Below are 15,422 nucleotides of genomic sequence, written 5' to 3' on the forward strand. Positions count from 1 at the left end.
TTTTTGTCTTTGTGTCTATTCATTTTGCTATCAAGAGATTATTATGTAAATTTGCCAGAGCGTTTGTTATTCCGCAAACAAACACCAGGGGGCATAATTGGGTTGAAATAATTTTACATCATACTCAACCAAGATGTCCAGTGCTATAAATAAGTCGATTGTTGTGTGTGATTTTAAGGTCAACGATCCAACATAATTTCATCACATTAATCTTACTATTACTGAAATTATAAAACAAACAGGCTTACTTTTACTAAACATATTTAACCGATTTACATTTTGGTAGTCACTAGTCAGTCCTACATTGTTAAGATCGAATCCTTTACTTTCACGAGGCTTTTATTATTAATCTAGAATTTTAACATTTTAAACACAAACGTACAACATGTTAAAACATATCGTAAGCCCTAAATAAGTTAAATGTGAAGGTAATTAATACTATTTATGCTTGCCAAAAACATTACGTATGGTGGCAATATGCATTTAAACAAAACAACATGACTTTTGTTCCTCGCATCCAATCGCATCGCTTCAATTGCGTGACCCCGCCCATTTGGAGCTGCAACCATGTGCCTCCGCCCCCTCTGAGATGTTTCCTTTCACATGTGTGTGAGTCTCTAAACACGAAGAGTTTACTCGCAGATGCCGCTGAAGTTTGACCGAGGTCTGATTATTGCTCAAGTCAGATTCGAGTGTAGGCTGGTGGGTGGTTTCTCACCCACGCTCGGTACTTTTACCCTTCTTCCTTCAAGTGTTAGGGGTTTTTATTAAGTGACATCGGATTATGAAAAACATGACTTTTCGACGTGTAAAGAAGCTGAACTCAAACGAACCGGACAGCGGCTCGCTGTGTCAGGACAGCGGGGATATCTACTTTTCGTCCTCTAAATCGGACAGTTTTGGGACTGTGGATCGTGGACCCTCAAACACCGGTGAGGTTTATAACTACAAGACCCTGGCTTACTCCGGAGGGACACTGCCGAGAAACTTTAAAAAGGTTAGATCATTCAATATTAACTTAACAGTGATTGATATATTAACCCTGCTGAATAAAACAATAGAAGCCATCACAGACATTTTAATGGATTTAATGGTTATAATGTAACAGTTAATTGTATTGGTTTTAAGGGAAACTGTAATGATCCCCCAATGAGTCTCTCTAACGTTACTGGTAATTTGTTGGTGGGATGTTATCTGGTGGGTGGGAATCAACAGAACACAATTCGATCCTACTGGAAGAGGCACAGAACTCACTAAAATAAATGTTGTAATGGGTTTAATGGTAAACAGCCGATTGTTCACAATGGTATTTGTAATAGAAACCATGACATCTATTTTTCAGCAGAGATCTGTTTACACTGACAGCTTTACAAACTCATAATAAATGAGTTATCTCTGCATTTAGCCAAATCAAACTACTATTAAACAAACTGGAGAACTGTGTTTCTTTGTTTCAATTCGTGTTTTAATAAATAGTTAATAAGATCAATATTTCTCAACTTCAAGACAAACTTATCGCCCATACCACTTTTCTTTACACATGAACATCTTGGACTCAATTAAGCGCAGAAACAACAGTCCTGTGATCAGTTTGCTTTGATTAGAAGCAGCGCCGCGCATGCGCCACTCAAGTTTAATTACGAAGTCAAACATACCAACTCGTGTTTAAAGCGGACTAGTTAAAGGTAGCTGGACTCCATTTAAGTAGTCAGTGCTGCTGACCCACGATGTCACTGTTTGAGTCCAATTGTGTTGAATGGCTCGAGCAGTTGTCACGCTTCGTTAGGAATGTGAGGAATGTTTTTACCTGCGCTAATTCACACCTGTCCGTCAGTTTGCGGCTCTCACTGAATCCTTGGTGTTTCGAGTCACGTGGCGCTCGGTTTAAGGGTCTCATTTGCATGTGTACGTGTGAGCGGTCATGCAAAGATTGACTACACGTTATTGTTTTCACTTCTGCCTATGTTTTGAGTCATTCATTTTTTTTTCAAATCTCCTCACATTTTTATCTGCCTGTTCTGTGGAAGCTATTGCTCTCCATGGATTTGACTATGCGTGTGTGAGCCTGCTTGGTTCTGACCCTTTGAAATGTGTTTCATGGTCACTCGTGGTGTGAAGTGTTTCCTGGTGTCTTTAGACCACCCACAGACCACCAACTCTCCTGGACCTTATATATGTACCTGCTGAATTCGGTGGCCTGGTTTTTACGGTCCACCTCTTGTGTGGCCGGCCAATGCGTTTTATGGAGCCTGACCGAGTCTATGGGTCATTTGTGGCGTTTAGACACTTTGGCTCTTCCCTGTGAAACTAAACTCACTGTGGAATTGAAAAAGTTAGATGTGACCAAGGGGTCAGCGTGGCTATTTTGTTGGCCATGTAATGACAGAGCCAGGCTCTTGAAATGCAAAAGGTGACAACAACCATTGACCAAACACTCTTGGTGTCCTATGCTCTAATATTATTCATATAGTGTTGCTGATTACAAATAGTAAGGTCTTAAGATTCAAAATGCTTGCATTAGGGTGATATCTGTGTCAGAAATGACCTCTTCTTTTAAGCTTAAGTTTAATTCATGGACATTTTGAAGTTTTGAATTGGTCTCGAGGACAAATATTGGCTCTTTGAAGCTTACCAACCACCCCTTTTTTGTTAAAATTGAATACAAACCTCACATCAGAGTAGTACACTGCAGGTTTTTGGATGATGAACAGATCCCCACATTGAGACTCCTACACGCCGCATGAACGCTGGGCTACAACAGAGTATTGTGCGGCTAAGAGCTTTGGCGTCCAACCCAACTGCCCCCGAGGGACCCTCTTAGTTGCTTGGAAATAAATGAAGTCATTGAGGGGACCCTACGACAATTCTCAAAGTGTGCGGAATAAAGAAAGGCAACATTTTATAAGCTTTGCAGGGTCCGTGCACAAAGTGCACTTTGTGGGCAGCGGGACATGGTAGGGCGAGGTAGAGCCAGGCTCAATGGACGTCTGTCAGAAGAACAGGAATAATATGAATGAATGAATTCTTATGTCTGTTGTGTGGTTTGCGTTTTGGGTTTAATCAGCCAGTCCATCAGTGAAGTTGATGTTAGGTGTGTGACAGTATTTGTGTTCGCAAAGAGAGCGTAACAGTCTAGATGGTTCTCGAGATACATTTAGAGACCGATACAGTGGTGTGTTGGTAGTCTGGAGATAAATAAGTTTGGAGGCAGTACATAGATGTATTTAAGGATCAAACATAAACTGCAAAAAAACAACTCAAAGGTGCCAGACGTTAGCCAGACATGCATTTCAAGTTATGTCTGTGTTGTCACACATTGCTCAACTTGCATGTCCGACAGTTTTGGGAAAGTCAGTGCTTAAGGAATTTTTGCATTTAACCTGTTGATCTCACAGCATGTATTCCGGAGCATAGTTCAAAGATGCATATATTCTTATACCTCTCTCTCTCTCTCTCTTGTTTTCTCTTTCCTCTCACATTAAACAGAATGGTGGGCTACAGAAATGGAAGCCACTTGCGCAGTCACCAGAACCGCAACGGTAAGAATAGCACTGTTGTTTTTTTATTCCTCCACCTACTCTGATGAGATTGATAGGGGCATGTATGCATCATTGTTATTTCCCTAAAATACACATTTCATTTGACGTCAGGCCATAGTCATTCGCACTTGTTTCCTTGATGGCATAGAATAAAAATAACACTTACCAAATAAAGATTTATATGAAATGACTTTAGAGGGATGGATGAATTAAACAGTGGCTGAATAAATCGATGCATGAAAAGAGACTGGCCAGATGGTTAAACACTGTCTTTATTCACTATATGCATCTCTTTATCATTTAGTAGGCTGGATGCGTATATTTAATTCATGATTGCCAAATAATGCATTTGCATTGGAAACACAGGGCTCTTATGTTAGGATATTAAAGACGGACATGTTTGAATCCAGAGATTCACGATTGCTCAATTGTCTAGACAACTACAGTACCACAATCCTTTTCGCCAGGTGTCATCATGTCTGTGTTTTGCGATATCAGTTTATATTGCATCTACGCAGTAGTCATCCACCTCCCGAGGCTCTTGTTATTGAAAAACACAGACTTTGTGTGGCTTTACTAAAACTGAAAGCGTTCGAGTGCATATTTTAAGAATGAGTACAAGACGTTTCAGACTGCCACACCCATGGCTGTGTTTTGACAATGAGATATTTATCAAAAGTTTGAGATCAAATGAGACATGACTTGTGTTTTTATTTTTCTATTACGTGCATCCCTAAAATTACTGTAGTGTCATGGGGTTGATTTATGTTTCCTCAAACGTGATCTCTCAGCATCATAGATTGTATGATCATTGCCAAGATCATCGAGAGGTCATGACTTGAGAGACTTCTGGTCTATTGATATGATACTTCCCCCGCTCACATTAACAGAATGTCCTGTGCTTTGCTGGATTTCCTTACAGGAAAACTGTGATCTTGGAGAAGAAAGAAGATGAGGCTTTCGGCTTTGAAATACAGGTAAGCTGGATTTAAAAGTGCTGTGTGTATTTTTTGGACGATCTATGGTCAGAAATGCAATATAATATACATAACTATGTGTTCAGAGGTGTATAAAGACCGAACATAATGAAACGCTATGATTTTATTATTACCTTAGAATGAGCTATTTCTATCTACATACACCGCGGGTCACCTTGCATGAAATTCGCCATCTTGTTTCTACAGTAGCCCTAAACGGACAAACTTCTCTACAGAGCACGTTTCCCAAATACGTTATTTACTTCGGCAAAGAAACGAAAACGTGACGACATCTAAGTCCTGTGTCAGCCATAGTGCTTCCAAAGGGAGGGGTGGAGTTAACCATTGGTTGCAATTCGCAATCTTACCACTAGATGCTGCTAAATTTCATACCTTTAACAGTCCTTAAGACCCTTAACAGTCTGATCTCACAGAAATAGTATAAAAACAATATCTTACAAGACGGTTATAATTCGTACTAGGTGAATGACACAAAAGGCCCACCCCTAAAGTTAACTGACATGGAGCAAAAGAAAATCATACAAAGATGAAATAACACAAATATATACAGATTCGTCATAGTTTTAATCGGTTTGCCGTGAGATCGTGTTGGATGTAGATATTCAGCGACAGTCCGTAAGGCTATTCATCTCTTGTTTGCTAAAGGTAATGAGTATTTGCTCCTGTTTGAAACTGTTATAAATGTATACTTCTGAACAGGGCTTAGATGTGGGTGGGACATCCCGGATAAAAGAGAGACAAGCTCTTTTATATCGTTTCTTTACTGTGGATGACACCTGTGTTTATTTGGCTTCATTTCAATAGAAACCGGCTATAGGGAGTATTAGCGAAGGGTTAGCCATGATAAAGGTCTCCACACAAGTGGGGTCTACTTTCGGCAAGTCTCTTCAAAGCGCTCGTGGGTTTGCTGAAAACAAAAATCTATGCCTGTTCTTCTGACGACTTTTGTCTATGTGTGAGAAACAGTTTTTTTAAGTATTAAATTTTGCTCTCACAATCTTCATTTTATCAGCCTGTTTCCTAAACACAGTCAAGATTACAAACAGCCACGGATTTCCAGTATTGTTTCGGAACGTACAGATAGCTAGTTTATATTTAGTAATGGATTATAGTTGAAATGCAGGATGGTGGGCCACTCCTTTCCTGCCGTGTCCTCTAGTACAGGATGTGACATCAGCACATGTCATGTGTGAGGCGAAGTATCAAGAAATGAATTGTTCTAGCATGGCAGGCTGTATAACATTGTTTTTCGGAGTCTCATCGTATTGGCTATGTAAATACACATGTGCTTTGCATCTCCTGACGCTGGCGGTTCAGTCGTGTGAGCGGCTGGTGTTTGTGGGATGAGGAAGGAAGCAGACGGTTCCAAATATTTGAAAACACTTCACAAATGGATCGCACGTTGGACACGTTTGTAAATATTCGGTGCTTTTTTACCCTAAATGTAAGCCGTGTAGCCCAATTCTCTGGTGATGTTGCGTCAGCTATGTAACACTATTAAATTATAAGGATGAACTCAGAGATAATAAAATACATGTTAAGTGTTCCAGCTGTGTGACAGGGGATTTTGGCTTCTCCAACAAACAAAAAACTTCAGTGCCTATATACAGAATGAGATGTCTGTTTCTATATCAGTCACTACAAAGAGTCACAAGGAGTTTAGTCAAATTCACCTTTTTTTATGACACGGTGAGGTTTAAGAGTGTCCTCAGCTGTTAACCTCAACAGCAGTTTTGGGGTTTCAGTACAGGAAACGCCGTATCAACATCAGTCATTCTCAGGTCTGTGAAGACGTAGCACATCACACCAGACATAATGTCATTCATCGCAAAAGCGAGTGTCGTGAGAGATCAAACATCCCACAGCCCGTCTCCATGGCGACCGGTGAAAACATGTGGCTCCACAGAAACAGAAATATTCCGTTAACGAAAAACGAATTATTGACGCTATTTTGAATTTACGCAGGAGTGCCTTTGATACCGAAGGCATCAAAATGCAAATGTGCTAGCAGTCATCTTCCTGTTCAGGCGTTAGTATATCAACACATCTGTGTGCGTCTCCACATGAGCTTATCATCGCAGTTATGGTGGGAAATGAAGCCAGTGTTTTGCATGTTGAAAACGCACAGATTATCTCATGTAGCTTCTCTTCCTGCTCTGTTTTATCTCGTTCGGTGGGTCTGTAGAAGTGTGTGGATTTGCTTTTCCAGCTATTCACAGTGCAATTCTCAGGCATTTGGAAACAAAGTCAATAAATAATCAATGAAAAATAACTTGTTTTAACACTGGATTCAACTTAAATAAAGGTAACGCAGAGAAAGATATTTGGAAGAATGTAAGAAAACAACCAGTTTCAGTCAGTACAATTGTTATATTTTTTCCTTCTATAGTAGTCAATGGTGACCAAGAGCTGTTTGGTTACAAGCATTCTTCCCAATATCTTCCTCTGTGTTCATCAGAACAAAGGAATGTAAACAGATTTGAAAAACTCGGGGGTGAGTAAATGATGACAGAAGTTTTATTTTTGAGTGAACTGTCCCTTTAAGTCGACATGAAATTTACTCTTAAAGTGTAAATAAATGCGATCAATTCAACCACGTATATTTTTCTGTATAGTTGAGGTCAGCAATCGGTTGGAAACACTGTTTTGTTTTAAAGTAAACTCTCTGCATCCGTCATTAACGCTCGGAAATGGTGCTAAACGTTGTTGTTAAAACGTAACATGCTGGTAAGCAAAATAGTTTTTGTTTGCGGCGGCCACATGGCTGAGAGATGACACGGGGTCAGATGATGTGTATATACAGTTCAACCACTGAAACAACAACAAAACCTGCACTCACAAACAGCCCAGTTTCGGTTTGTCTTGTTAATCAAGGATGTTTGCATGTATAGCTCCAGGTGGTCACGTTTAATTTCCTTCAAGCTATAGAATCTGTCACGTCTGTCTTTGTGAACTTAAGCGGGTGAACATTCAAGTCACCGAGCGCATTGTGTTGCTAAGCCAGCCAGCAGTGACAGAAAAAAACACACGGTCAGACCTGATTTACCAATGCACTGTCGAACACAAAAAAATGGCACACACCTTTGTTAGCGTATGACTCATTTTGTTTACTCTACTGTAATCCAGTTGCGTGACTATAAATAACTTTGCTCAAGAGACAGCTTTGTTTACCATGCGTTTTTGTTTGGCCTACAGACATACGGACTGCATCACCAAAGCGAGAACTCGGTCGAGATGTGCACCTTTGTTTGCAAAGTCCACGAAAAAAGCCCTGCCCAGCTTGCGGGCATTAAAGTTGGTAAGTGCATTCATATTAACACTACACTTCATACGTGTATGAAGTTTATAGTCCCACGCTAAACTGGCATTTGACACCAGGACTATAAAATGTAGAGATTTAAAGGGAGGTCAAAGGGAGTGCATTTCAAAGCAAAGGATCGCTTTTCTTCATCCACATCCGGCTTGGTAGTAAAAAGAATCGGCGTGCACTGGAGTAATATTTCAGTGGGCGGAAGGAGGATTCTGTATTGCTTTCTCAGTTGAGCTCGTGTCGATCTGTAAACACCAGGACAGTTGAGTGACAGTTTACTGTTTAAGGAAGTGCAAACATCACAGTGTGCCTACCTGTTTTACAGCCCACGTCTACTGTAAACAAGATTTACTCTTTTAAACTGTAAAACCGGATGCAGTGTGTGGTTTTCTGTGGGCAGCATATTTTACACCAATTGTGTTTTAAACTGAGGGTTGTACATTTTTAGATCTTTTGTTGTACATGAATGAAATTTTGTAGGAAATCATTTTCACCTTTTGAATTTTATTTTCAAAATTGATCAAAACGAAGTATATTTTAATGTTTTGTTACATTTACATTCTGACTTATGGTGCAGTTAAAGGGACAGTTCGTTTACCCACCCATAAATTATTCCAAACCTATAAATTTCCTTATTCTGTTGAACACAGATAATTTGAAGAATGTGGAAAACCAAACAGTTGTCGGACACCATTGACTACTATAGTACTTTTTATTCATAGTATGGTAGTCAATAGTGCCCCAGTTTTTTATTTTATTTTATTCTATATACAATATATACAATATACAATATATATATATTGGGTGAACTGTCCCTTTAAGTTCCGGACATTTCATCACGTGTTTCCTGTAAATCCAACCCATGTCTCCTGGTGTGCTCACGTCGTTGTATTTTCAGGGTTTTCCGAAATGTTATCATTGGCTGAAATGTAATATGCCAAATCTGCATTCCTCTCTACTGTCTCAAAGTGACAGTGCTGCACAAGTGCTGCATCTAAGATTGCCATTTGATCTGTCCTGAGATCAGCTGATCTTCACCAAGTCCTATCTATAATAATTACTATTCAAAGAAAAACTGATCGCATCAGATCAACAAATAGGAACAAACAAATACGAACTCGCTTTGTGTGTCTGCTGGTTTCACTTCCTGCATACCCTGCATGCTTTGCACTATTGTCCTCTTTGACATGCCTCTCAAAGACACATGACCTCATCCTTCTTAGACAAAAACGCCAAAACTCGGAGAGAAAATAAATTGTTTCATTGTATATTGATATCTGTGCTATGTGGCCTTCCCCAGCAACTACTCCTAAAAACCTTGATGACGCACCGAAATAAATATTGCATCGAGGGCTTTTTTGAGTTTTGTATTATAAAGAGAAAAGCGTGTTTGCCAGCTGCTTCAAGCTATGACGCCACACAACAGTTCAGCATCACAAATAAAGCACACATGTATGATGTACAGCACAAGAAAAGCAAACCGTGTCTAATGCGAGTTGTGTTTTGTTTCTTGTAGGAGACACCATTGCCAGCGTGAACGACAACTCTGTGGAAGGGTTTCGCCACAAAGAGATCGTTCAACTCATTAAATCATCTGGCAACAACATTAGGTTGGTAGATATTAGTTTATTTTCTTCCTTTTTTGATTTCTAAATGGCACCAAACAAGTTCGCACATTCCCCACGGCGGGTGGGAAATTGAAAATGTCTTGGCTAAATTAAGAAAAAGCGCCTAACTGTTCCAAATGTACCTGCGAAGAATTACTTGTGCTATTACGTGATTGGAACCACACTCCTTTGTGTTTAATAAAAGATGAAAGGTCTCAGAAAACGAAGCGGCGTTTATAAAGTGCGGAGAGCAATGATGCAAACCACATGAATGCACAGCGGCTCATGCCTTCTCCCTCCACGGCACTTAACACAATTATTTCCACTATTAAAGCACATTGGTGCCTTGTGAATGAGAACGTTTACAAGAGCCTCGTAAAAAAGTGCTTTCCGCTTCATATCCATATCACCAGCGGTCTTGAAATCATATACATTTGGGAGAAGGGGGGCTATTTGATGCTAATGAAAGATTCAGACGTCTCGTGGTCTGAAGCCTGATGTTGTAAGGAGCTCTATTACTTTTATTTGTTTGTCACAGTTATTGGTAGTCGAGTTGATTAAATGACTAATGTTTAACAATACAGCACAATTTACTCGACAAAACTGTTTGTTTCCAATGTTTAGGTTGGAAACCGTGTATAGTGACTCTATAAGAAAAGCAGAATTGGAAGCCCGACTACAGTATTTAAAGGTAAGACCCTTCAAACCGCACAAGCATGCACCAAGCAGCGCGTTGTTGCATATATGAAGACGTTTGGCACAGTAATACAAGTCGATTTAACGCAGCTGCCTCCATCTGGCACCAAACTGCACCTCCGGCCACACCTGTTTGCTCTCTCACCCCACCTGTTCCAATGACAGTCCGCTCTTAATCCTTCACATTCCACAATACAGCTGACGTAGCGCATTCAAAAAAGCAGCGAGATGCATTTTGACATTCCTCTGCACGCTGGCGCTTTTAGAATGGCAGGAAAGGAGAAGTCGGGTTAGCGACAATTGCAACAGGTTGTGTTCTGAGGTTCTATGTGACAAAAGATGTCTAGGCCACATACAGTGAGCTGAAAAAAGTACTTAGATGTTTAAGATGGCCTGAATGGATAAAATGGTTAACTTAATGGCATTTGTTGTAGAGAAAGACAGCACAAGTACAACTTGCAAAGCGTTTCACATAAAGGTTTTTTATTACAAAAATGATACGATGCTGAAATAAATCGGTTCACACTCCACTTTGAGCTGGAATGCTAGACAACAACTTGGGACAGTTCACCCAAAAATTGACTCGCCCTCGACTCGAGTTATCTGTATAAATTTCGTTGTTCTGATGAACACAGAGAAAGATATTTGGAAGAATGCTTGTAAACAGTTCTTGGCCGCCATTGACTATACCATAGTAGACAAATTACAGTGCTAGACAAAAGTGCCCCAGAGCTGTTTGTTTTCCTACACTCTTCCAAATATCTTCTTTTGCGTTCAACAGAACAAAGAAATTTATAAAGCAATCTTTGCTACTATGGTAGTCAATTGTGACCGAAAACTGTTTGGTTACAAGCATTCATCCAAATATCTTTCTGTGTTCATCAGAACAAAGAAATGTATATGGAGTTGAAACAGCTTGAGGGTGAGTGAATGAAGACAGCATTTTCATTTTTGGGTGAACTGTTCTAGGTTCTTGCTTCGAGCTTCGTTTCGAGTTTGAATTTGATCTCTTGGTGATATGAGAAGTAGGGTTAGAGAAGTGAGATCTCTGTCTAACCCATCAGACCACACACTTCCCTGTTCTCTATGGTAATGGAAAAAAGTATTGTGAGCACATCAACCGAGTGACGTGAAATGACTCTGTATCTGTGTGTCTCCGCAGCAAACCCTTCATGAGAAATGGGATGAGTACAGATCTCTAATGGTGCAGGAACAGAGACTCGTACATGGTAAGACCCTCATGCCTTGCATGAGAACGTTGATGCGTGTGATGTTGATGTTGTTAACACAGTGATCAAAAAAGTTGATGTGCAAAGGTTGAACGATTGAAACGTCTAACTAACATGTGACAACTTCTGCCCTTTATCTTTATCACTTCCTCAATGTAAACTGTTGCCCTCTTATGCACCAAATCATTTTCTTAACATGGCGCAAACAAATAGATATTTTAAGGAACTTTTCTTTCAAAAAGGAAACAAGAAACATGTTTACAGGCATGTAGTTTCAAAAGATTTAATAGCCAGCAGGGTGTTTTAAAAACCAACAGTGTCATTTTATTAACCTTAAAGGACTTCAAGTGAAACAATTATTTTTTAAAGTTTCCTGAGGTTTCATTTATCTCTTTTTTTTCCTCAGGCATCGTCATGAGTGATGTGGCAATATACGAGTCTCTGGAGTCAGCCGGAGTGTATGGCAGCCTGGGTGCTCCGAGTCCCGCAGCCCTGCGTGCGATTTGTGGGACGGACAGCACAAGCAGCAGCATCAGCGCTCTCAGTGCCACCACGACGGAGGATGATCATTTCTACCAGACCTGCATCTTCCAGGGGGACCGCACCAACGCCAGCAACGATGAACTCGATTCTAATAGGGAGAAGGGACAGGGCGGACGTCAACGCCTGATACGCCCCGCCAGCGAGCTTTTCGCATCTGCAAAGACGACCCTGTCCCGCAGCGCCAGCACGCGAAGCTACCTGAGGGCTCCCGCGGGGTCAGCGCCGTCCTCTGTGCCTAATGGAGAGAAACAGCAGTGCGGAGGCTTCAGCGGACTGCAGCGCAAACCCAAACAAAAGAGCTTCAGGCGGAGATTATTGAAATATATCCCGGGTTTAAAACGACCTATTGAGGAAGAGGAAAGCAAGCTTTGAGAAACGAACTGAGATTTAGAGACTCAACCAAAGATGGTTTAAAACGGGCGAAATGTGTGCAAAAAACATACGAATGGAGACCAAAGATATACCAAAGAAAACGGTGACGACAGAAAGAGATTTATCGGACAAGACAGCAAGGTTTTTTTTGTCAATAAACTAGTTTTTTATAATTATGAGGCTTTAACAGATCCTGGTCATCTTGAATCTCATTTGCAGTATTATTAAAGGGATAGTTTGCCCCAAAATAAAAATTCTGTCATAATTTACTCACCTTCCAAATCTGTATAAATTTCTTTGTTCAGGTGAACACAACGAATGATATTTGGACAAATGCTTGAAACCAAACAGTTCTTGGACCCCATTGACTAACAAAATAGGAAAAATTACTTTTATTTTTTTTGTTTGTTCTGTTGAGCACAAAAGAAGATGTTTTGATGAATGTATGAAAGCAAACAGTTCTGGGGCACTTTTGACTACCATTGTCCTTTTTCCTACTATGCTAGTCGATGGTGGCCAAGAACTGTTTGGTGACCAGCATTCTTCCAAATATCTGTCTTTGTGTTCATCAGAACAACAACATTTATACAGATTTGGAACAACTCTGAAGGTGAGTTAATGACAGAATTTTCATTTTTGGGTGAACTATCCTTTTAAATTAGAAAAATGTATATGAATTTTCCCCCGAAGGAATTTTAGGTCTTGGCTTGAATTTTTCTTTGGCTATTCAGTAGTTATAATTTGAAATCAAGTGTGCCAAATGTTTCCAAAGCCCTTGCTTTGAAACTCTGAATACAAAACATTGACAAAACAGTTATACACAAAATTTTATGTTTGCTTGTAATGCTGAGAGCAGATGGGTCGGGGTATTACTGTTTGTTGCAGGAATATTGTTTAAAATACTGTAACAAATAACAAAACCAACAAGTGTCTAGTACAGATGGCGGCGAAAACGGCCTACAAATGTGTGTCTTAAAGTCTCAGCAGACTCGGTTGTGAACATTGTCTAACAACTTTATTTCCTGGTGCACATTTAGCACCTTTCTTAAATCAAGAAGTAAATGTTTGTAAATACATCATGTCAAGTTTAAGTTATTTATTTAATTTGTTTTTGAGGGTGGCTTGTTATTCGAAGATGTACAAAATGAAGGATTTTTTATTTGATCATTCATATTTGAGATTGGTAAATACTCCTGAAGGATATTTAAATTTGCCCCTTTTATTTGTGTAAGTGACTTTTTCTATTTTTGGAAGTACAGACTGAAAATAAAATAATTGTATTGTTGTCCTCCAGTTTCTCAAATTAGTTATTTTAATATTTAATATCTAGCTTGTTTTCCCAGAATCGCTCTTCACACTTCACTCCTGCCATGCGAGCACAAGTGTTCTCATTGTGCAAATGCCTTTGATTTCTCTTGCAAATATTTTTTCTTCGCACTTACTATACAGGCAGTTCATACTAGGGGCTACACCCTGACGTGCTTTCATAACCTCTTTCAAAAACATCTTCCTAATGGGCTGAGACTGTGCGTGTATTGTGTTATAAACATTCCTCTAATGCTGGGCTCTGAGAGACCTTCAGCGATGTCGAATGAATTCATTGTAAGGGAATGCCCAGATCGCCTTTGGAACGTGCATCGGAATGTGCGTCTAAAGCCTGACCCCAGGATTCCAAACCCCAAGCCTCGATTCTCTTCCTTTAGGTCAGAGCTAAACCTTTGGCCTTTGCCTGCGTCCACAAACTCATTCCCCCATGGTGCTGTGACGAGAAACAAACAGCATCATCACCTCAATGTTGAGCCTGACCTTCCAGGTCACCGAACACTCCTCCTTTTCTCCAGTTTTCTTTACGTCGTTTCCCTTTTGTCCGTCTTCCCGGCTGGTGCCTGTTACGTCAGAGCCTCTTTGGACGCCAACTGGTGTCTGTGCCCTGTTTCCAGATTAGCTATTGTTTTGCTTTCCGTGACAGGGACGAGTGTGTGTGAAAAGTCGTAATTAGGTTTTTAAACAGATTTCGAAGACTGAAAGTTGTTTCAGGCCAAAACGATTGTTAAAAAAAGACTGAATTCATGATTAGTGAGGAGACAAAGGGATGCAAAGCAAAGCCATGAATGGGGCCCTTAATGGTTGGGTAGAACAATAGGCTGACAGTGGGCTTTGACCAATTAACACAGTAGGAGGGATGCGAGACGAGTAGAGAAAGGATTCTACTGTTTGGTCATATATGCTTATTTATATTGATCCATATTGTGGATCGGTTTAAACCTTCCAAGGAAATATGCAACATGTTTTGCATTGTTTTATCTAAGGACACGAATGATGCACAAGTTTGCATGCAAAGACCATTCACACTTCCTTCAGAAAATGTAACCTTAACATATCATTGTGTGTGGTTGCTAACACGGGCAACAAAAGCAGCAAACAAAAGTCATGAGGCATGAGATACTGAATAAGGCTTAGGTCAGCACTTACATTAAAAGACCTTTATGCGCAACAGGTTTTGTACGTTATAACTGACATGCAAAACTCAAGAGGGATGTCATGAGTAACTGCCAGTGATGATTTAAAAATGTTCAAGGCGAGTATTTACTACAGCATGTATCCAACCCTCACACAAAACATTCTGTGTGCGCGCATGGTCTTTATGAGGGCCTGTTATACAATAACTTCAGTAAGAGGAAGAAGCCAATTCAATGAACTTTTTATGCGTTGTATTTTCCTGGTGATGTTAAACTGGCTTTGGAGTCACTGGAAAGTATTTTGGACCACATAAAACCAAAAACACAACTTTACGTAAAGAGGTTGCACTTTTGGCAGGCCTGTTTGGAAAATTAACACATTAATTGATTTTTAAGTGCTTGCAACTTAAAAAAAGTTTTTTGACTTAAATAAGGGTCATTATTTCTAGCTGAAAGTGATGTCATAGAGATGTCACAATGACGTTCTCACACATTCTATCAAAGAAACTACAAAACACCAGTGTCCTACTGATTATTGACTGCATTGCGTATTATATTCTATGTTGGATGCATTCACTGGTGACTTATTGCCGAGCTGGTAGATTGCTTTTGCATACAGCTTTGGAAACATTATAATTTCAACACACATGATGTTCATTTAGCTTTTTG

At 39.9% G+C, this 15,422-nt stretch overlaps 1 protein-coding gene across 1 annotated transcript; it reads left to right on the top strand.

The window, feature by feature from the left end:
* Positions 1-617: 617 nt before the first annotated feature.
* tamalin (trafficking regulator and scaffold protein tamalin) lies at positions 618-13,582 on the top strand. Its single transcript, XM_057363494.1, has 8 exons — positions 618-997; positions 3,487-3,539; positions 4,462-4,516; positions 7,733-7,835; positions 9,364-9,457; positions 10,079-10,145; positions 11,313-11,379; positions 11,786-13,582. Exons 1-8 carry the CDS (start codon positions 785-787, stop codon positions 12,292-12,294), a joined length of 1,161 nt encoding a protein of 386 aa, XP_057219477.1. The 5' UTR covers positions 618-784; the 3' UTR covers positions 12,295-13,582.
* Positions 13,583-15,422: the final 1,840 nt, after the last annotated feature.

The sequence above is a fragment of the Triplophysa rosa genome, linkage group LG21 (genome assembly GCF_024868665.1).
Source record: "Triplophysa rosa linkage group LG21, Trosa_1v2, whole genome shotgun sequence".
Taxonomy (NCBI): domain Eukaryota; kingdom Metazoa; phylum Chordata; class Actinopteri; order Cypriniformes; family Nemacheilidae; genus Triplophysa; species Triplophysa rosa.